The following is a 23,807-nucleotide window of genomic DNA, read 5'->3' as shown; positions in this document are numbered from 1 at the left end:
GAGCACCCGGCTCTAAGAAAAAGGGGAAATCAGTCTGACCTGAAGGCACACACCTGTCAGCCCCGTATCAGGGAGCCAAGGCAAGGGGATCAGAAATTCAAGATCAGCGAGACATTGCTTTCTTGCTTCCGTCATCTCTGTTCTAGAATCTGTTTGCAGCTGTGCAGATAGAACAAGGGAAACTCTGTCTTTCGAACCCAGAATCCCTGACTCAAATAAAAAGATTACGGGGTGCTTATCCATCTGAACTATGTACGTGAGACCACGCACTTTAAAAATAGCTCCTCTTTCCAAAAACATCTGCCACACCGAGAAGATGCAGACAATGAGGACCAGGTAAGAGGCTTTTCTAAAGGAATGCATTTAGAAAGCAGTGGACTGGAATCTAACCCTCCGTCTGCTTCTGAAAGCAGAGGCCTCGCCCCCATACTCTGCTGAGTTCAATGAACAGTGGCTGCCCTGACATCATGGTTTACAAAGTAAGGTTTAGAAGGCCTGTGACCTCAAGGTCTACAGACCAGCTGTGACAAGACACAGTCAGGACAGCCTTTGCAGTGTGGCTGAGTCCTCTACTGGTTTCCGGTGGTGGTTTCTCTTGGGCTCCTTGCACAGGGGTAGCACCAACATGCCCTGTCCTATTGTCCGCCACTGTGCTGCCTCTCTCTCTCTCTCTCTCTCTCTGTCTCTCTCTCTCTGTCTCTCTCTCTCTCTCTCTCTCTGTCTCTCTCTCCCTCCCTCCCTCCCTCCCTCCCTCTTTCCTTCCTCCTCCCTCCTCCTCCTCTTCCTCCTCCTCCTTCTTCCTCTCTCTCTCTCCCTCCCTCCTCCCTCTTTCCCCTCCTCCTCCTCTCTCTCTCTCTCTCTCTCTCTCTCTCTCTCTCTCTCTTCTCTCTCTCTCTCATAGTAGGTCCTGGTTAGGAGTACAAAGCCTACCGAAGCTCTACAAAGATATACAGGCATCCTTGCCAGCCAGTTCTCTGAAGGCATTTCCCCTGAGAAATGGGACCCTGAAGGGGCACCCAGAGCTACAACCCAGAGCAGACAGTGGCCTCGGCACAGATTCAACTCCCTACATCCCTCCCATGCAGCCTCTTTGCTGTCCTGGGGGCTGTACAAACCGACATTCCCTGGGGAGAGTTACTAAGCTGGGCCTTCTGCTATATTTAATAGGAATGGAGAAGAGGTCCTTTAGCAAGCAGAATGTAGGAGCAGATATTCCCACAATCCCCCATGCTGCATGCATCAGAGCAGATGAGGAGAAAACTTGGGAAACTTTGCTTGGATTCCCACCCCTCTTCATAGACACGTAGATAATAGATGGACAGACGGATAATTGTTTCCTGCAGATGGAATCCTGGGAGGTGGGCAGGAAAAGAGGTATCAAAGCAAAGGTGGTCCTATTAGTCTACTGAACACAGGAAGGCCAGGTAAGAGGTTAAGCAATACAGGAAAGGATGTGGAGGGGGAGAGGAGGAGGAGGAACGGAGGCTGGGAAAATGGGTATGAAACGAAGGAGATGGCGAAGAGGAAAAGACTGAAAAGGCAGTTCTAATCCGAGGGGCAGGGAAAGTAAAGAAGGCAGGCTAAAAGAGGGAGAGTTGAGGTGGTCTGAAAACGTGCAAAGCCCAGGGTCCTGAGAAACTTCGCGAGAAAGGGGGCGCGGCGCTGCCCTGCCCATGTTTGGGCAGATTAATGGAGTCGTGGCTCGGGCTCTTGAGTCCTGCCTTGGGAGGGACAGTATCTGTTTAGATTTGTGTCTAAATTTAAACCCCAATCCGGCCTCCCTCCCTGCTCCCCTCCACTCCCCTCCCCTCCTCCTGCGTCCCTCGGTCCCTCCCTCCTCCTCCTTCCTCGTTCTCTGGCGCTGGGCCCCCAGCTGGGGCAGTCCCGCAGCCGAGTGCAGCCAGGCGCGCGCCGCCGCCCACTCGCCCTGTGCCCGCTAGAGCCCAAAAGTACCCCGGGCTGGGAGCTGAGGGGACAGCGGGGATCGTGAGCTCTTAACCCGAGCGAGCGGGCGTGTCCGCAGCCGGAGGACTACCTGGAGGACATGGAGGTAAAAGACCGGGGCGAGGGGCCTGGGGGTCGGGGAGAGGTCAGAGCGCTCCTGCCCAGGTCGCTGTCCCTGCTCTCAGCAGGGAGCACGCAGCTAGACCGCCACCCGGACCGAGTCGAAAGAGGTTGGTCCCTGCTCCTTGGAGACCCCTGTGGGCCGGTGTGGGCTTGCCAGGAAAGGACCTCAAGGCGAAGGAGAGGGCCCTTTGTAGGGATTCAGGTGTTCTGACTGTGCACATTCATTTTTTTTTTTTAAGAAAATAAAACTTAGGCACAGCTAAAGTCATACATAAACGACTAAAGGTGTGAGCCAAGAAACCGCCCCCCTCCCCGGAACAGAGCTGGCAGTTGAGGCGAGGACTCTGTCCGCATGGCTTCCTCTTTTGATCAGAGCGTGGCTTTTCTGACCAGTTGTTCTCTTCCTTCTGATGTCCCTTGTTTCTGTCACATCTTCTTTATAACTTTCTGCAAAGTTCCCTTGCCGCCGATCAAATAAACTTACTTCTGAGAAATTGGAGGCTTTCCAATATGCCCTGCCTCCTGAGGTTGTGTACACCTTGGGGTGTGGTAGCCATATCTGAGAGGTATGCAGGGGTGAGTCCCAGACTTTCTCTGCACTTTTCCAACCTCAGTGGAATACAGCCCAGCCCACCACATCTTTCCATCCAGGGCGTACTGGTTCACCTAGCTCCTTCCTCCAGGACCACAGATTTCCAAAGAATGTCTCCCTTCAAACCCAGACCAGCAAGAGATGAGACCTTTTATTTTATCCTAATCGATCTCAGCAGGACCTGGGATTTTCAAAGAGGAAAAAGGGGCGGAAAAACCCCACAGGCCTTTCAGGTGATTCCTACTCCCATTCAAAAGGAAACTGGCCCAAGGTCTGCAGAGATCCCAGTGCACAGACGTCCAATCTCTCCCAGGCCCCAGTCTACTCATCTTTTCTAAGCTTCCCTGCCTGCTTGCCTTCTCTAACAGAATAGCAAGGCTGCACATTCAACTCGACCACTGGTCATACAGGAACAAGGATTGCATTCTGTATTCTGGGCACTTGGGGAATGCTGAGTACCCAGGATGTTGGGGTCTGAGATGGACTTTCTGTAGACATTTTCAAGTCAGGAAGTAGTTGATTAGAGTAGATAGACCACAAAGCATTCCAGATGGGTTCTTACATATGGTCAAGACCCTGCAAACTCAAAGCAGTAGGATTCTCTGTGCTGGCTACTAGTACAGGGCAGAGGAGGGAAATGGAGCAGGGCGTATTCAAGTTGCTGGACCAGGGAAAGGCTCAGAAAGAAACGCTGTACTTAGAAGCTCCCTCCTCAGGGAGAACTCGGGGTCCCTCGGGTGACAAGCTAGAAGCTGTGGGATCACTCACAGAACTGTAAGGGACCTAAGATGGAGGCCTAACTAGACTTAAGGGGGTGCCGCTTGAAGGCCCCAGTGTGAGTTCTAACTTTAGGGAAACACAGAAGGGCGCCCTTCACAGGACCACTTATTCCTCCCTCAGCTGAGGAAGAAACAGAGGGAGTCCAGGGCTCTGAAAGTATCAGCCCAGCAGCTTCCTGTGTGGCTTGGTAGGTGGGAGGCAGGAAAGAGAAGACTCCTGTCTACAAGTTGATGTATAGAGTAACGGAAAAGGGATTGGATGGAGATAGCCAGATTTCTGTGTGCCAAAGGCTGGACCAGCTAGCTAGCACCTAGCTGTTAAAGGAGGTAGAGAGGAAACAGAAGACAGAGGAGCTGACGGTTCTCAGCTAGGAAGTAAAAGTCAGTGACAGGTGTATTGCCTGCTCATGAGTGGAGCTAGGACCTGAAATTAGTGTCCTGAAGGAGGCTACTTACTTTACTTGAGAAGAAACCAAGTTACGTCATGTCCTCATCTTGAGCATTCAACCCAGATCAACAGGGCCTGCTAATCACACTCAGAGTCTACCCTGCACTTGCCTACCGCAATGTTAGGGAAATCTTCAAATCCCCGTGACCACTGTCAGCCGCATTAATCATACCTCAGCCTACAGGGGGCCTCCCTGGAATAAACAAAGCAAGGTAGCACTTGACCTGTGCCTTTTTAACACTCCCAATTCAGTCGAGGAAACAGGACCCACACATCCTGTCACTGTGTGGTTAATGAATGCTTCTGCAAGAGTGACATGTGCAGGCCAGAGTAGCTGCTGCTCAGGGCGTGATTGGGTAGAGAAACACGAGGACAGGGTGCAGGAGGAACACACTGGCTTCATTCAGGGAGGTAGGATGGTTGGTTGGAGGGGAAGATAGAGGTTCCTAAACGAATAAAAGTGAAAATAACAAGATAAAGCCATTGAACAAATGAGGTCCCCCTCTAGAGGTGACGCTGGGGGCCAAAATCTAAGCCACCTACAAGTCGTTACTTTTTCTCCTTTCCTAGCTTCGCTCCCAACTCCTACCTTTTTCTAATTTACCATTTTCAGACCTCGAAGGCAGCTCATGAGTGGCCCTGGATTCTGCCCCACAGATAGTAGGAAACCGAGAAGTTCTGTATGAGGTGGCAGACATGATGCCACCCACTGCGTATGCAAGGTGCTCAAGCCCCTCTGAGGCTCTGGACAATGTGTAGCCTGACTCCCAGAGAAGGACAGAGAGTAAAGACATTGTGCTGGAGGGAAAGGGGAACCACACCTGCATTTGGGTTCACCAGGGTGTCCAGGAGGGAGGACTGCACAGCATATGTGAAGTCCTGGGTTTGATCCCTAGCAGAGGAACAGAAAGAGGGGGGAGAGGAAGAGGGAGAGAGGAATAGAGGAGGGTAGGAAGGAGGGAGGGAAGGAGAAAATATATCTCAGTGTAGGAGGGGCTGTCTTACTGGAGGGTGGGTCTCCATAAACCAACACAGAAGCCAAATTTCCCAGTAAAATTTGCCTAATAAATTAATAGAAACTCTGTAGCTCAAATGTTACCATCTCCCAGAGGCCCTCGGCCTCTAGAGAGCACTTAACTAGTCCCACTAGGGCTGGCTCTTTGGCTCCCAGTGAGGAGGAAGGGACCATACTTTACATATCTAGGGTCTCATGAGCACCAACTAAGACATATCGATTGGGTGAATATGTTATTGGAGCTGAGAGACATTAGAAAAGAGAGAGAAGGAGAAAAAAGAAAGAAAAGAAAAAGCAGGCTTATTTTTATTTTTATTTATGGTTACTTATGTTTATTTGCTGGTTTGCTCTGGACACTATTTCAGCACTGTGAGACAGGCAGACCTCTGGCTATGAAGGTGTTGTCTCTAGAAACAATGATAGTGAAGGCATTGGAGATGGGAACCCAGGGAAAACCCTCTTCTGGCCTCTGAGGGCCCTTGCATGAGCGTGTGCATACACATAAGTAATACTTTCCAAAGACGTGATCTGAGAATGGTGGTGTACACCTTTAATCTCAGCACTGGAGAGGCAGATGCAGGTGGATCTATCTCTGTGGGTTCAAGGTCAGCCTTGTCTACAAAACCAGCTCCAGGCCAGCCAGGACTACACACTGAGACAAACCCTCTCTGGAAGGGGCTGGGGTGTGTGATCAAGTGAGTGCATTTGCCTACCTTTTAATTGCAACACAGGGGAGCTGGAGGCAGCATAGCCAATAAAGATTATCTTCAACTACATACTGAGTTCCAGGCCAGCCAGGGCTTCAGGAGACCTTCTCTGAAGAGCAAACACACACACTCACACACACACACACACACACACAAACACACACACACACACGTCATACACCATACTGCACACACATACTGCACACACACACAACCAAAAACACACACACACACACACACACACGTCATACACCATACTGCACACATACAAACACACACACACACACACACACAAAACAAGCTATCTTTTCATCCTTATATGAGTATGTGTATATGTGTGTGTGTTTATCAGGACATAAGATCCCATGGTAGACGGTCATGAGTCACCATGTGGTTGCTGGGACTTGAACTCAGGACCTCTGGAAGAATAGCCAGTGCTCTTAACCACTGAGCCATCTCTCCAGCCTTGTAACCTATGTCTTAGGTTCATGTATTTTTACCTTGTTAAACATTTGCTAGTTTATTTTACAAACATTTTAACAGATTAAATGTTTTATTATTATTATTATTATTATTATTATTATTATTATTATTATTATTATTATTACTACTACTACTGAGAGAGAGTATGGGGCTTCCAATGCTGTACTGTACATGTGGAGATCAGAACTTTCCATAGTCGGTTTTCTCCTTTCACATGGGAATCCCGGGGTGAACCCAGATTTTCTTGGTTACCCAGCAAGTATATTTACCCACTGGGGCATCTTCCCAGCTCTTCTACCTTATTTTTTTTATCTCATTTATTTATTAGAGGGGAAACTCCAAGTTTAGGTAAGAAAGATTATTTGGGGATGTCCCTGCGACCCTTGCTGGTTTTCCCCATCCTGTCCCTGAGCCATGGTGTGCTGGTTGAGGCTAGCGGTCATAATGGGGGACTGTTTAACCTCTGAAGGGGGAATTAGACTGGATGGACTTGTGAGCAAGCCGGGATACCCACTCCTCTCGTGCTCCTGCTGGGTGGAGACCCTTGCAGTCACTCGGGCTCCCCTTAGCAGACATCTTTCATTTGCTGGACTGTGAGAATAAGATTAGTTTTGGGTAGGCACGCGGTCAAGACCCGGCCCTATCACGGAGGGGTGAGAGCATTCCTGGAGCGGGAGTCAGGTTTCAGAGCCTGATCCTCAGCAGGCTGCCCACAGCAAGGAGGGCTGGAGCCTGGCTCCTGCGGTTCCGTGGGAAATCTGAACGCTGCCGGCAGCTCAGCAGAGCCGTAATCTTATCAGAGCCACCGAAGAAAGCCTTTCGGTTCCAGAGGAAGGCAGAGAAACAAGACAGCCCCTAATTGCCCTTGCCTCACTAGGAAGGATCAAACTGGACCCTGAGGTATGCTGGGGCCGTGGGTGCAGTCGGACCTTTGGAAAGCAACAACTTGTGGTTCTCCTCTTATCTGGGGAGTAGTTTAGCCCACACTTTGAGAAGTCAGTCTCATGAAGGTTGATCACAACAGCAGCATGTGGCTCGAATATCCCCTCCCACACACAATGGTGTCAGGTGGACACACCTCTCAGAGATACCATACATAGGCAGAGCACAAACATTGAACCACCACCGTCACTGCATGCCCTAGGACCCTCTACGAACCCATCTCCCAAACAGAGCCAGACCAGAGAGGACATTGCCATTGTCCTTTGGTCTTTGGGACAGTGTCCTTTCCACCTATTTTTCCCCATTGGGGCTTTCTAATTACTGGCTATGGGGACTTGTGGACATTACCTAGTGACCCTATGAAGCTCCCCATGTAAAGTCCCACATTTGGGTGGATCAGACCCTGTTCTAGTGAGAATGTCATTCAAGACTCAGTAGGTCCCTAGGAAAGGTAGCGTGGACTTGCAGGATTCTTACCTCTCTAAGTCTCTCCACATGAAATCTCACCCTCAGTGGACCTTGGGCGCCCCCAGCTAGAAGCTCTTAGTTCTGGCCATTAGAGATAACACAATCTTCCTAGATCATAGATGCCCCTGTGCCATCTCAGGGCAGTTCTCGGGGTCTGTGGATGGCAGCTCTGTCTCCAGCGAGTCTTCTACAGCCTATTGGTGGTGGTTTGCAAGATAACAGATAGCTGGTTTTGGTTATTTTGGTTTTGGTTTTATTTGCATGCGTGCATACATGTGTATACTCAGGCTGAAGTGCATGTGGAAGCCAGATGTCGACACCAAGTATCTTCCTAATTGCTCTCTGTCTTGCATTTCCCAGACTCTCACTAAATCTAGAGCTTGCCGATTCAGACGTGTATCACCTGACGCACACCCCCTTGTGACCTAAGTGCTGGGGACTGAACTGCAGTCTTCATGAGTTCAGGGCTGGCCTCTGATTCACTCAGCTACGTCCCCAGCCCACGGAGCTGTTTAATTAGGATTAACCAACACATAATGATCATTCACAGCCTGCCAGGCACTGGGTCTCTTCCTGTGACCTATCTCTCACCTTGCTGAACCTCTCAGAGGGGAAACGAACACTTAAACCCTTAATTGCAGAACAGGATGAGAGCTCGCCCACTGGAGGAGGGGTGCCACACCCAGCCTGGGGCTCAGGGAGGGCTTCCCATGACGGGTGACCTCTAAGTTGAGTGTTGAGGGAGTAGTAGACATGAACCAACAGCAGAGTGTCAGGAAGAGAACATTCCAGGCAAAAGCGAACACCACACTATACCTGTTGATCCCTAGAAGGTAACAGGAGATGACAAACTTTGAGAGGGAGCCCTGAGCCGCAGCAGAGAAATGTAGATTGTAGTTACTACCATTAACGGCTCTTTTCTATTTGGAGAAACAAGATCTACACATATGACAGGACATGTTTAAAAAAAAAAAAAACAACAAGATGCGATCTTGATAAGCTGGAAGGTGTGTGGAGTTCAAAGTCGGCTTCTTCTGTGTGGGAGAGAAAGCAGGCTTCCTCCTTGGGCTTCCCCTCCAGGTGCTGCCCCTCCTTCATCTGACAGCCTTGGGGGTTTCAGTCTCAGTGAGCTCACTCCCGTCTGCCACTCCTACTGGGAGGTTCAGTTTGACACAGGGTCTTGGAACCCTGAGAGGAGCCTTTAATCCAGCCCACCAAAGCCATCTTCAAAACCACCTCTTCTTTTCTACTAGAGGCCTCAGAGCAAGTCATACACACACAATGTATTTTGATTATATTCACACACACACACACACACACACACACACACACACACACACACACACTCCTGTCCCACTCCACCTGCCGCCCCACTCGTGTCTCGCATCGAGGTTGCACCTCCTGCTCATTCGGTGAAAAGCCAGTTTGCTTCTCACTGTCTCCAGGCAGCCCAGGGATGAGCCAGGTGGACCAAGGAGCCACGGCAGACCAAACGCATGCACGTTAGGCCCACCCAGTTAAAACGGAGCGACGGAAGTGAAAGGCTGGGCCTGTGGTTGCTGTTACACAACTCAGGCACCCGCCAGAGAGGGCATTTCCATCACATAAAATGCCATCCGCGCAAGGCTTCCACCTCCTCTGAACCTCCCTCCCTGCTCGACCCCCATCCTGAACGGTTCATTCCAGACTCATGAGCTACAGGGCCACTTACTCCAGCCTGCTGCCCCACCCCCACTCTCTCAGCCCTCTAGACTACATTCCTAGGCCTCAGGTCCCTGGCTTGTCATGCTTCTGAGATATGAACTGATGGATAGTGGGAAATGCACTCCAGACAGCCACTGCAACGGCAGCGTGAGCAAACACCTAAAAGCTGTTGTCATGGTGATTACTACACCATGTTACAGACTTACTATGTGCGGGTGTTTTCCATAAATGTATCTTTTTATTCCTTATAAAGTCTAACTGCATCTGTTTTCTGGAAAAGAGAGGTAAGGGCCCGTGTTGCCAGAAGATCTAGAAAGTAATGAGCACAAGTGCCACAAGGGTACCCCTCATGGGTGGGGTCCTAGGGCCCCTATGCTTTCTCTTCTGCCTGGATCCTCTTCCTTTAGCCAGCCTAGGCAGCTCAACACTTGGAGTTTTTAAAGACCTGGATCAGCTGAATTAATTCGGATCCTCGTCTAAAAGACATCAAGACGACTCCATTGTGTCTCTGGTAGGGCCGAGGACGCCAACATTCATGACAAGGAAGTGGAATTTTGAAAGTTCATTTTTGTTGTTAAGGTTTTTTTTTTTTTTTTTTTTTTTTTTAAAAACAGGGTCTCCTATAGCCCAGGCTGGCCTTAAATTCTTGATCCCTCTGCTTCCACCTCCCAAATGCTGGGTTTATTAATGTACATTACACCGGTCATGGTGGTGTGCACTTTTAATCCCAGGGGAGACAGAGGTCAGTGGATCTCTAAGCTCGAGGCCAGCCTGGTCTACAGAGCAAGTTCCAGGACAGCCAGGGCTCCACAGAGAAACCCTGTCTTGAAAAAAAAAAAAAAAGCGCATTAATGGACTTTTAGAGGGTAAGAGTTTGGAAAGTCAGAGGACTTAGAAGGTTCTTCTCCCTCTACTTTAAGGTGGGGTCCTTAAGCATGGCGTATGGGTAGGCATGCTGGAAGTCAGTAGTGGCTGAGTCAGAACTATGGCAAGGGCCTTCTAACCCCTGGGGCTCTTGCTACAGGACAGGTCTGATCCACAGGCCTCACCTGACTCACACGTTCTTTGCTCTGTGCAGCTCAGAGCCTCACCTCCCGCCATCACTCTTCCGTCTTCCAACTTCTAGTGTTCAGTGTGTCAAGGTTCTCCCGGCAAATCATTATTCTCAGTGGGAGTTGGGAGAATAACAGTTTTCATAATCACTGTTTTATTCAGAGTCAGGAGACCACGAGCCAAGGCTAGAAAAGGTCTAGCCCCTTCCAAGTGCAGCACTGGTTCTCTCTCACTGTTTCACTCTCACTCCTCTTCACCTTGAGGGAGCTTCCTCTGGGAGATTTGTGGTCCCTATTGGCTGGTCATGGCCATGGCCCCTCAGGATGGCCTGACTTTGTATACTCCAAAGAGAGAAAGGAAGGCCTAGAAGTTTTTTTCTTGTGGAAATGTGAGAGAGGCTCACCGGGATACCTGGTGCTCTGGGCTGCTGGGACAGAGGGAGAAGCCACAGTCGAGGAAGTTAGCCAGTGTGTGCGTTTGCTGAGTGTGTGTATCTCTACTAAGAGACAGCCATGACCTGGGGTTAGCTGGACCTCACTCCTTATCAAGGCTCCGAGGAACAATCCTCTTCACCTCTTTTTTCACTCTTGGTACTTGCTGGCTCTGGCTTGAGGCTATGTCCCTCTTCTCTCGTGTTCCTAACAGGGATATGTGTCACTGAATTATGACCCTTGGTGACAATTCAGGATTATGATCTCCTCATTTCAAAATCCCTTACGTCTGTCTCCAAAATCTCTTTGTAGAAATAAGGTTGTATTTACAGGTTCCAGGCATCAGGGGGTGATTATGTGGTTGCGGAGCCACTAATCACCCCGTTTACAGCAGAGAACTTGTTATTCGTACAGCAGTAGAGGGCTTGGGGACGGATAGGGAAAACCCTTGGTTTTAGGTTGTAGTGTAAGCATCCTCCCTGCTAAGCTCAGGAGGTCAATGTTTATTTAATGAATATAATAGATATTCGTTACCATTTACTGTGTGGCAAACTTCCTACCTTCTTAGGTACCCCATTTCCACTTTTGTCTTCTTTACGTCTAAATGGATACAGCGCTTAGCTACAGTTTTTCATTGGGAGAGCTGCTGTTTGGAAGGGGAGCCCCTGGGGTGCAAAAGACCATTTCCATGAGCCACCCTCATCTCCTCCTGACCTTTTCTCCTGCTGGTGAGACTAGCTGGGTTGGTAGGCCAACAAGAGCTGATCAAGGGAGCTCAGCACCACCTTCAGAAAGGAGCAGGCCCGGCGAGATGCTAACATGACATTGTACCTGACGTCTCGCTCACTCCATGGTCCAGTCTCTCGTTGCTTTTAAATTCACTCATTCTTTGATTCTCTTATCTAAAGACATACGCTGAGCAGTTAGCAAAGAGAGCTGGGAAGACAGAACAGTTGCTCTCAAGAAATCTACCACCCAGAGGGGGAGAGGGGATCAGCGATAGAGCCAGGACAGCAGGATGGTGAGGAGATAGCTCCGTTCCGGGAGGTTCAAGCCAGGTGAACGTTGCTGTAACAAGGCCACAGTTCTAGTCTAAACAGCAAGTGTCTGTTCATTCCAGCAGTGCTATGTCACCCCTATCGTTAGGTAGGCCTCTCCCTCATCATCAGTCCTTCATCTGAGCCTGGAAAGGCGACAAGTAGCCACACAGCTTCTCACAACCACAAGAGCCAGAAAGTATAGTTCCTCCTACCACCTCCCACGCTACCACGAGCTAGAAATACTGCATGGTGCTTTTATAGGCCGAGGAAGTCTTACTTCACAGCACTGCCCATCTCTGAGCTGGTCTGGAAGCGAGGCTGTGTGTGTCCTTCAGGCTGCTGAAGGTGGGAAGACTGAGGACGTCCGCAACTTTACAGATCACTCTGTCTCGGGCTCTGGGGATTGGCAGAGCTCTGTGGTCAGATCTGCTCTTCCTGGTTGAAGCAAAAGTTGCTTTGCAAGCAGAAAGCTTGTTCCCAATAGTGTCAACTGCGCTCTGTGCTTGGGGGATGGTTTGGAAAGGCAATAGGCTTGGAGCGGAAGTCAAGAGTACACACATACCCATTTCTATAGGGGACCAGTGGAAACATCTATACCTAAGTCATTAGGTATGGCTGCTTGGACAGTTTCTTAAACATCGTGGTCCTGGAATAGCCAGCTTCTCAGAGCATGCCGTCAGGAGATGCAGTTTATAGCTTTATTGGCTCCTGGGATTTGAAAACCTCTTTGCCTTTTGCAACAGCACAGTGCTGAATCACCCCAAAGTCTTTGATTTTAAACTCCACCTCCACTGCCATCATACTGGGAACCTTAGCCTCTCCTCTGCTTGCAGTTACAGGACACCAACGATCACCATTCTTTTCCATGGCCCTTGCTCATAAGTCCTGCCTTTTGTGCCCACAGAAAGGTTAGGGAAGGTCACTGGAACCTGGCAGTGATGTTGAAGGACGTAGTCCAATCGTTAGATTTGGGGCAAGCCCAGGATGGCGCTGCCCCAGAGGGAGATGTGAACTCTGAGTTTCGGGCTCAGGGTAGATTTCAACCTGAGAGTCTGTTCTCCATCAGCAAAGCTAATGTCTCTTTACCATTCAGGCTGTCTTAAAAGGAAGTCTGACCTTGCATGTCATAGATAAGATAATGGACGGTGTCAACTTGAAAAGCTACAGAGCCACAGATTCGTGGTGGTGTTAACAAGACTTAATCAGTTAATGTATGGAAAACTGGGACAACCCTGAATAGGTCTTGTGGTATAGGTGTCAGAAGAGGAGGTGGAGAGGGGGACATGAGCAGAATTTTGAGAAAATAAGGATTGTAATATAAGCAAGGACATTGTCTCAGCTAATAGTGGCTCTGGAGGCCGAGCATAGTGGCTCTCACCTTGAATCCCAGAATCCTAGTAGCAGAGGCAGGACTCTCTGAGTCTGGTCTCCAAATCGAGTCGGCCAGAGTCATTACAGAGAAACCCTGTCTTGAAAAACCAAAACCAAAACCAAACCAAACAAACCAAAAAAGGTAGGTCTGGGCCAGAAGTATAGCTTGGTTTATAGAGCATTTGCCTTGTATGTGGAGAGTGCTGAGTTCAGTCCCTGGCAGGTATGGTGGTGTATGCCTGTAATTCAAGTACTTGGGATGTAAAGGCAAGAGGATCAGGCTCACTGTGGGTTGGAAGCTGGCCTGGGCTAGATAACCTGCCTCAAAACAAAACAAGTCAAAGGTTCTGGGGCCAGTAAGATGTCGTAGGCACTAAAGGGCTTGATGCTCAAGCCTGATGACCTGAGTGCTATCTTTGAGTTTCCATTTGAAGATGGAAGGAAAAAACCTATTCCACAAAGTTACCCTTTGATTTTTAAATGACTGCTGGGGCACGTAAACATCCCTGTGTGCACATATCTTATACAGAGCAACAACGAAGTTCTGACCTGTGCCATGCAAAAAACACTTCTTCTCTAAAGTGGAAGATCTAAACACACTGGCTATAGACCTATGAGAAGACACAGAATGCCCTTGTCCCTGCAGGCAGGATCACAGATGTCCTGTGGAGCCACAAATGGCCACATGCAGAGACAGACAGCACTGCCCTGTAAGAGCTAAAGAGCCTAGGTCCAGGAGCCAGGTAGCTGAGATTCAGTCTGACATCACCTCTCTCTCTCTCTCTCTCTCTCTCTCTCTCTCTCTCTCTCTCTAAGACGTATTTATTTCTTTCATGTGAGTATAGTATTGCTGTCCTCAGACACACCAGAAGAGGGCATCAGATCCCATTACAGATGGTTGTGAGCCACCATGTGGTTGCTGGGAATTGAACTCAGGACCTCTGGAAGAGCAGTCAGTGCTCTTAACCACTGAGCCGTCTCTCCAGCCCGACATTACTTGTCTTAATTAGGGTTTTACCAGCATGAACAGACGTAATGACCAAGGCAAGTCTTCTCAAGGATAACATTTAATTGGGGCAGCTTACAGGATCAGAGGTTCAGTCTGACACCATCAAGGTGGGAGCAGGGCAGCATCCAGGCAGGCATGGTGCAGGCAGAGCTGAGAGTCCTACATCTTCATCAGAAGGCTGCTAGTGGAAGATTGACTTCCAGGTCATGAGGGTGAAGGTCTTAAGCCCAAGCCTACAGTGACACACCTATTCCAACAAGGCCACACATCCCAATAGTGCCAATACCTGGGCCAAGTATATACAAACCATCATATTACCATTCACTAGAGTGTGAATGCCTATGCTCTTGATTCCCCATCTGTAGAGCGGAAGTCTTTAGAGAACACTTTTGAGTTAACATTAATGAAAAGGGCCAGGCGTGGAGTCAGGGAGGGGCTATTAATGGAAGAGAACAGCCCATGCATGCAGTTGGTGCAGCCTTGCCTGGGACACCAGGACATCTGAAGGTCCCTTCTAGCCCCAGGGTCAGTGACAGGCACCTAATTACTGCAGACCACACACAAGCCCACCTCTCAGGATTTCTGCAGACAGCTGGACCTGGTGTGGAGTAACAGATCAAAGCTGCAGGCTCCCAGAACAGCCCAGGCCTGCCAGAGGAAAGAAGATTCTTGGACTTAGATGCATTTTAGAGAAGGAAAGGGAGGAGAGGAGACAAGTGCATTTTATGTCTTCAACCTGGAGATGTGATTAAGGGAGGAGACAGGAAGCAGGGGAAAAAGATCGATCGCCTTTGATCTGGTTACAGACCTCAGGAGATGCCTAAAAACAGATACACCTGATAATTTAGTAATTTAATATCTTCCTCTATCTGTCTGTCTATCTGTCTGTCTGTCTGTCTATCTATCTATCTATTTTTTATTTCATTCATATCCCAGGCTGGCTGGCCTGGAACTCGTGGCAATCCTCCTGCTTCATTCAGCCTCCCAAGTGGAGATCTGTCAAGCGTGAGCCGACAAACCTGTCTTTGCCTTTTCTATCATAATCACGGCATGTGCTATGGTCGTAACCTTTACAGAGTGAGGAACACTTGCAAAACTACCACGCACGATTTTGTGTAGTTTTTCCTCCGTCAAAATTTTATGGATAGAACATTCAATCTTACAGAATCTTAGCAGCCCAGATGATGATCTCCTTTTTCCTAACTTATTGAAAACAAAAAGTGCCCAAGCTTTTCACCTGAAGGAAGCACTTCATAGCTACTCTTCGGCAAGTCTGAATCGCAGCTGTTGCTGCTTTCGTGCTTTGAGGCCATAACCAAGTGAAATAAAGTTGCTTGAGCACGGACAGCAGCATGACAGTAGATCCGATGTTAGCCAGCAGGCGGGTAGCATATACAGACCGGATACGTTGGATGAAGAAAGCAAAATTTGTAACTGATTTGTTCTTTCTGTCTGGGAGTTTCTATTTAGTATTTGTGGATTATAGCTGACCGTGCGTAATTGAAAGAAAAAATACAATCAGGCCCAATGGAATGTATAGTCTGCCCACCCTCAGCTTCCCCTCTGCCTCTCATATCCCCAGGACACTCCACCCACCCAATGCCCTGCCGACCTTCTGTAGGGAGGTCCCCTGGGGAGCAGAACAAAGTGGGGTGCCCAGGAGCACAGCAGGGATGGGAAAGTAAACATCAGACCTAAGCCCATCTCCCCCTCTCAGCTGACATCAATCAAGAACTTCTGGCTAGAGTTAGAGAATCAAATGTTTTCATATATCAACAAGGGTATTCTGATTTCTCCCATAGTCACTTTACTTATATTAAAAAGGAATTGTTTTGCCAAGTTGGATTCAGAGTAGCTTGAGCTGCCTGTCCAAAGTAACCTCATTAGCGACCTTGGGTCTTTCCTGAGGACAGTCTCCAGTGGCAAGACGCAGCATTCTGTCCTTGGCATGCTCTTGTTAAATATTTTTGTTAACGATTTAAACGAAGCCGAGAAAGAATCCAGATGACCCACAGCTGGGATGCTTAATATGACACATGACACATTCGAGTTCAAAATGATTTATATAGGATGGGACTCGGGGCCAAAGCCAACATAATGAAATTAAGCAGGGATAAATGTGAGGTCCCCCGCTTAGCTTTAGTGTAGGACAGACCTGGCTTGGAAAACAACGTCTGTTGGTTCAGTCAGTCTGCAATGGTTTCACGGATAGCTGCATAGAGAACGCTGTCTGATTCTTGGAGAGAGTACGATGTAAAGGCAGTGGTGAGCTGGCGGTGTGGTGGTGGTGGGAAGGCCTGTGCTCCCAAAATGAAGCAAGGGGACAGGTGTACTAGGTGCTGTGGAGGCAATGAGGCAATGGTGTTGAAGATTTGAGGAGAAAATACATTCTCCATTTATACAGCTGAAAGTGTGTGCAAATGTATGTGTGTGTGCATGTGTGTGCGTGCGCGCACGTGTGTGTGTGTGTGTGTGTCTAGATGGTGAAAGGCCACTGGTCAGTGACCTGCAGGGTCTCCGATGTGTAAGGTGCATACATATGGCCGCACACAGGGGTGGACCAGTAGGAGAGCATGAGGCAAATCTCTGTACTGATTAGAAAGATAGCGTCGACCAGTGTATGCCTCCTCTTGTCTATAATGAGGGCTCTGGGGCTCTTAAGGCCCAAAGCTGTGCTGGCAGGCTCTTGGCTGGCCCCGGTGTATTGTGGGTGAAGAAAGGAGAGGCAGAAGTTTCAGTTGAGGGGCTGAAGCCCTAGTGAGAGGTGGCCTTGGGCTTGGGATGGCAAAGATGCTGCAAACTCATCCAAGGGAAGGATGGAGGTAGAGCTCCAGTCCAATGCTCTCCCTCAAAAGAGAAAAGAAATGAGAAGGGTGAAGAAGTGACGTGTAGGAGAGGAGAGGGATGGAAAGAGAAGGGGAAGGAAGAGAAGCAGAGGAGAGGGGAGGGAAAGGGAGGAGAAGGGAGGGGAGGAGAAGAAAGGAAAAGAGAGGAGATATGTAGGGGAGGGGAGGAGAGGGAAGGGAAGGAGAGGGGAGGGAAGGGAAGGGGAAAGGAGGGGAAGAAAGAGGAGGGGAGGAGAGGAGAGGGGAGGGGAGGAGAGAAGAGAGGGGAGGAGAGATCAGGGTGGGGAGAGGAGGGGAGGTGGAAAAAATAGCATAGAGAGGGGAGGAGAGTAAAGACAAGAGGGCTCACTTTCAGGCTTTATTTCCATCAGATAAAGTCTGTGCCTACTAGAGCTTCTTATCCACCTGGGTGACCCCTGGAATCTGTGGGACCCCTCTCCTCCCCTCAAGCTCCAGAGGAGAGTGTCTGCAGGACTGCTGGGCTGTGGCTGGGAGGCTGGGGAATGGAGAACTATTTGCTCACTACACAAAATTGTCCTCTGGCTGCCTTTGGTAGCTGCCATGCTACTGTTCCATGTGGCAGGTAATTTATAAACCCACTACCAGGTACTGGAGAAGTCCACACGAGGCATGTTCTCATTATTTTATTCCATGATAAAGTTGCAATTAAGGGGTGGGGTCCTTCTAGAAATCCCTAGCACTTGTGTTCAAGGCATTTTCCATAGTTTCTAGACACAAAATATTAATGTATTAATAAGGGTCGGAAGCAGGGGTGTCCTGAGACCAAGGCCAGCCTAGACTACGTGACCCAGGAGGGTCTCTCCTCCTGTTCTGTTTTTGTCTCAGAGCAGAGGTGGGATGGAAGGAATTCGATGATCCCACTAAACATGACTGCACCCAGCTTTGTGTGTCTTTATTATTCTTAGCCACATGCATAATTATGTTTAAATTATTATTTTTATTATATGTGTATGACCATTTTTTGCATGTATATGCGTGCCTGACAAAGCCAGAAGAAAGCACGGATCCCCTAGTTATAGGTAATTGTGGGATTGAACATGGATCCTCCAGGGCTCTCAGCCGCTGAACCATCTCTCTGGCCCCCACTTACACAATTGTAATAAGTATATGCGCGTGCAACTCTGCACTGTAATCTTTTTATTTAAAGTGATTTGCAAGATGATGTCCTTGTTCTTACAAAGTTGTGTTTCCGCTTTAAATGTCTTTGCGATAGTCTGCTACACAAATACACCATCATTTATTTTATTATTTTTCTATTTTTGGGTCATGGCATTTGCTTCTACTTTCTCTGTGTTATAAATAACATAGCTATAAACGGCCCATGTATCCTTTCCTTCTTTTAAGCGATTTCTTTGGAAGCAATTCCCAGGAGTGGAATTAATAGGCCAAAGGATGTGGATATTTTTTATGGCTCTTGATGAGCATTGGCCCTGCCTGCCTTCCTCCACACAGCCTGGCTGTACCTGGTCTACACAAATTGCAGGCACAGCAGAGCAGACCAGAGAGGGAATGTGAGGGGAGAGGGACTCACAAGCGTATCCAGCAGGCAGTCCGCTCCTTCCCTCCCTGCTGCCCGTGAGTCCTGTGGTTTCCGCTGGGAGGGGAGAGCAAGGCAGGGCAGGAAGGGGATGTGGACACTCTGGGAAATGAAGCAACCATTTGGTACTTCCTGCTGAAGCATCTGCAGATGGGGGAAATAGCAGGCTGGTGTGGTGTGTGCACACATACCTGTGCGTGTGCATGTCCGTGTGCGTGTGCGTGTGTAGCCAGGGATAGAGCAAAACCAGAGTACTGAGTTAATGAGAAGGGAATGCCTTCTGGAAAATCCTTCACAGTTCAGTGTGGTCTGTCTGGGCTGGGGAGGAGCAGTAACCACTAGCTCACTCACTCGATGGATAACCCGTTGACAAGGACCCACTAGGTCAGGTTCTTTGCTGGGTCTGGACTCAGTAGGAAAATGACTTGGCTTCTGTCTTTTGAGGGGACCAGGCTTTGCAGTCTAGCGAGGGAGCCAGAAAGATGACAGATTGCTACAGTGTGATCAGGTGTTCGAGTAGATCTGACCTAGGTATCCTGTTCAAGGGAAAGGAGCAGATAGGGTGTTCTGCAAGGGGAGGTGATCCTAAACTCAACCCTACTTGAAGGACAAATCAGGGACAGATTGCAGCAGGATCACACAGGAGGATAGAGCCTGTGAATGTACCCTACAGGTGAGCACATTACAGTGAGACGCTCCTGTCAGACCTTCCTAGCATCACCATCAGGGCGTGGGTTTAGAAGGGCCAGGATTTCTGCACAGTCTAGTTTCAAGGGAAAGTCTCAGGGGTTAGCCTTAAATCAGTGTCCAAATAGCCAACACCCTCTTCCACTTAAACTCATGGGTGTGGCTGATGGGTTACAGTGAGGAAGAACTCTCCCAAGCCACTCTTTGGGGTTACGGCTCATTTTAATTGAAGAGCAATGGGGCCAGGAATTGTGCAAATACACTAAGCTCCCTTGGGCAGTGCAGGGAGAGGAGTGGAGATTGCAAGTTAATGAAGACCTTTGTGGCTGTTCAGACATCCAGTCTGAAGGCCAGGAGAGCTGGGCTTCATGGGGGACTGGGGAGGGAGAGGCAGGAAAAGGAGAAAGGAGTAAGGAGGACCATTCCTTATTGGGACAGGACTTTTCCACCGAAGACCTAGAAGACTAAGAAGCCTGGGTTTTAGTGGGGACGTTGAGGTGCAACCATAATTTTAGACTTATTTCCATAGCAACAGCAAGCATCTCACCTTGGGCACATGTGCAAGTATTGGTGTGGTGCGTATGATGCGAGAATGGGATCTTAACGTCTTTAAAGTCTAACTGGACCTGGTGATACTAGACAGAACTCCATTGCTAAATTGCTATGGAGTGCTGAATCGGGCATGTAAAGTCTAGAGACCTCACCAGGATATAGTTTTTTTCCCCTGCCTGGATTGCTGGAAGCATTAAATGAGATAATATATTCATAGGCAGAGACTTGGGAGAATCGTGAAGTTCTCCCACACGTGCAAAGTACTGTTACCACTGTTCTTTCAAACATGCAGGGAAATATCTGGAAAAGATTTAGTTCCTTAACAGGAAGCAGGTGCCCTGAAGCCAGGAAAGGTGTTTGGGAGTGGGGATAAAGCTTCAGGACCTTCACCTGTCTGGGGCTCAGCCTCCCCCCTCTTCTTATGGCTTCCCTTTGATGTTCCGGAGGCGGTTACAGATGAGAAACTAGGCTGGGCAGAGCTGACAACTCACTTGGAGGCTGAGACTGTTGAAGGCGACAGCCAGAGACTTGCAACACTTTCTGACTCTCCCCAAGAGGGTTGAGCGCTGGTTGGTGTGAGACGTGCAGACACACCGGTTGCCCAGCCCTCAATGGCTGCTTGCCCAGTCATGCAGTCGTAAACTGTCCCAGTCACCGCAAAGACCAGCCTAGAGATCCCCCTGTCCAGGTAAAGAGTTTAAATTCTAGAAAACAGGACTCTAGGTAAGGATAGAGCAAGGTAGACACACATCCTGAGTAATAGCCCAGCCAAGGGCTCTGCCTTTGCAAAGTCACAGGTTTGGGTAGGCTGGGGAGACAGCACAGGCAGTGAGCAGAAGGTCATGGTGGGGAAGGCGAGACCTCGAAGCTTCTGCCAAGCCACTCTCAGCGGCTCAACCATCAGATGAGCCTCTTTCTCACAGTCCTGGAGGCTGAGCGTCTGAGATCAAGGTAGATGAGTTGTCTCTTCTGAAACTGCACCTCAGGGTTTGTACATGGTCATCTGCTCACTGTGTCCTCACATGGTGTCTGTGTGTCTATTAGTCACCTTTCTTGTGAGAAAATACCTGATACAGGAGGAAGGCTTTATGTGGGATTACTGTTTCAAAGGTTTCAGTCTCTCATGGAGGTTGGGGTGAGGGTGGATCCTCCCACAACAACATCAAGCAATAGAGGGGCACAGGAAGGAGCCAAGGAGCCAGGGACCAATACTGGGGAAGAGCACACATCCTCCACACACACTCGTCCTCCCTTTCCCCTTCCCCATGATCTACTTTCTCCAGCTAAGTCTCATCTCCCAGAGTTTCCAATTCCCAAATGTCCTAAGGACCAAGATATTCAACACAAGGAATCTGGGGGATCACTTTTCATGTTCAAGCTAGAATGATGTGTGTGTCTGTGTCGTTAGCTCTTCCTCTATGGCTTCCCATGTTGGTTCCGACCTCTGTTCCTTTGTGTCTAGCAGTCATATGGAATCGAAGTAAAAAGGAAGCACCCTTGGGGGCTGGAGGGATGGTTTAATGGTTAAGAGCACTACTTACTCTCACAGAGGCCCCAGATTCAATCCCCAGCACCCACATGGTGGATCACAACCATCTGTTCCAGGGAATCAGGGACCCTCTTCTAATCTCCATGGGCATCAGGCACTCGTGTGGTATACGTGAATTCATATGACAAACACTCATATACACAAAAATAAATATTTTTTAAAAAGAGATCACCCTCAAAGACACATTTTAATTTCATTATCTTGATAAAGACCCTATGTCCAAGTGTGTTCTGAGGTACTGAGGATCAAGGATTCAACGGGGGAGCTACAAAGGGCTCAATCCAACCCCTAACAATGCCCTGAACCTCACTGTCTAATGTGGATGAGAATGGGAAGGTCTGGCTGGATGGTGGTAGCCCGTGTCTTTAATCCCAGAACTCCAGAAGCAAAGGAAGGTACATCTTTGAGTTCAAGGCCAGTCTGGTCTACAGAGTGAGCTCCAGGACAGTTAGGGCGACACAAAGAAACCCTGTATTAAAAAAACTAGAGAGAGAGAGAGAGATAAGGTCCCAGCAGGATTAACCTCTTTAGCCATCCTACTGGAATTTCATTCTCCTGTGATTATGTGAGAAAGCCAGTCTTCCCATTTAAGAGAGGAGAAGGGAGTGCAAACGTGGATGTGTTTCCATGAACTGGTCCCCTTCTCCCTTGTACCTACTACAGTCCTCACTCTAAGAGAGGAAGAGACATAATGAGTCTCCGTCAAATGACTCCAAGCTAGTTCTAGCCCCCATCTTTATCAGAGGAGTAGAGCCTAAATGCTTCCTATCGCCCAGCCATCCCCAAAGCCTGTTCCCAGAGGAGAGCCTCACTGGGTTACGAGGCCCAAGTGGAAGGAACTCTCCTACCCCGGCTCCCACTTTCTTCCCAGCTTCTCACCCCGCATGGGGCCACCATTACTTTCCTATCCCTCAGACTGGAAAGAATTGAAGAGTAAAGGAAACTGAACCCCTTTAAAGTTGAACCGTCTCTAGGACCATACACGTGAAGGTAATTTCAGCCCCCGGGGCCAAGCGAAGATGCCAGCAACTGTCCTTAAAGACATCCATGATTGGATTGCTGGCCCTGAGAGGTGTGAACAGCCCCAAAGCTAGTAAAACATCGCCATTTTTACCTTCTCCGTCATGCTTGCAGTTTCCCCTCCAGTCTTGGCGCCACATCCCTTCTGCTCGGTTACACTGCACACTTACCATGGGGTTTCCAGCCATTTTGTGGCTGTTGTTGTCGTTGGTGGTGGTGGTATTCATCTCACGGTGCAGGAATGTGGTATGTGTGTCGCGTTCAGCAGGAGCGTAATGTTTTACGAGCTTTGTGATCTGTGACTGAGTTCAGACCTCTGAATCCCAGCAATCAGATGGTTTCTAATTTTTTCATTTTTATAGGACTAGCACCGCCATGTACAACAATGACATGCTTTCTCCACTTCCTCAGTGCCTATTCTAACAGGACGGCATAGCATCTCAGACCTCTGAATGAGGCTTTTCCAGGTGACTGCACCAAAAGGGGGCAGAACTAACCAATGTGTAATGCTCACAACAGTTGTTAAGGAACCAATTCTCACCATAAGCTGGCAGCATTGGCCTCTAACCACACTGACACTTTGGTTTTGCCGCCAACCTGATGCTCAGCCTTCCCAGGTAGGAACTGTGAGTTGGTGTTTTCTCACTTGAGAAGGTTGCTTTCTAGAGCTTGCTTTGCCCAGATTTCACACCCAGGGACATGGGAGTCCTCTGGGGAGCCCTTTGCCTCTACCGTCTCCTTTAGACTCCAGCAATGGTGTGCAAGCCCAGATGCATGTGAGGAGCACGCAGGGAGACTGTCTAAGTTCGCCAAGCCCTGGGAAGTGTTGGAAATAAAAGAGTGGAGCTGAGCAGACTGCTGGCCTCAGTTAAGACACAGCGAACCGAGTCACAGTAGCTGGGAGTCTGAATCCCAAAGCCCCTCAGCCTTCTCCGGTGGCTGATGTCTTGAAGTCAAATGAAGTCGTTGCAAGTCTGTTGTACACCAGCCTCTTTTCTAGGCACATGGGGAACCCAAGGTAGAGGCCATGATGCCAACCTTTGTGAGAAAGTTACCAGCTAATGAAAGGGACAGAGCGCCAGTGTGGCAAGCAAGTGGTGTGAGAGAGGATGCGGAGAGGAGCAGTGGTGAGGCAACTCAGGGAGAACTTCCACATAACCTCTGGGAGAGGGGGCAAGGAGCTGGGTCATGGAGGATACCAAACAATCTAGCTAGAGACAACAGGGCCAAGGCATCTGAGGAGCAGGAATAGCATGTGCAAGCATGCATGCGTGTGTGCGTGTATGTGTGTGGAAATGCAGTGTGTCCAAGGGCTGCAAGAGGCACGTGATGGGAAGTTCAAGGACCTGGAAAGGTTGGAACCCCAGCTCCACCACAGATCTGAGGCCCTAGGCAAGCCATTTAGCCTCCCTGAGTTCCAGTCTCGCCACCCACATTGTGATCAAAGTGTCTGGCTTGGACGGCCTTGGTGAGGATTCGGTGGGCT

The 23,807-nt window shown here is 49.1% G+C and overlaps 1 protein-coding gene across 1 annotated transcript in view; it reads left to right on the top strand.

Moving 5' to 3' along the window:
* The first annotated feature begins 1,890 nt into the window (after window positions 1–1,890).
* Window positions 1,891–23,807, top strand: part of Rcsd1 (RCSD domain containing 1) — a 60,042-nt gene continuing 38,125 nt past the window's right edge. Inside the window, exon 1 of the mRNA XM_032915538.1 lies at window positions 1,891–2,050. Within this exon, the coding sequence (XP_032771429.1) occupies window positions 2,045–2,050 (6 nt within the window). The 5' untranslated portion in view covers window positions 1,891–2,044. The remainder of the gene's footprint in view (window positions 2,051–23,807) is intronic.

This window comes from Rattus rattus, chromosome 10 (assembly GCF_011064425.1).
Source record: "Rattus rattus isolate New Zealand chromosome 10, Rrattus_CSIRO_v1, whole genome shotgun sequence".
NCBI classification, from domain to species: Eukaryota; Metazoa; Chordata; class Mammalia; order Rodentia; family Muridae; genus Rattus; species Rattus rattus.
This window is presented reverse-complemented; position numbering and strand designations above follow the sequence as displayed.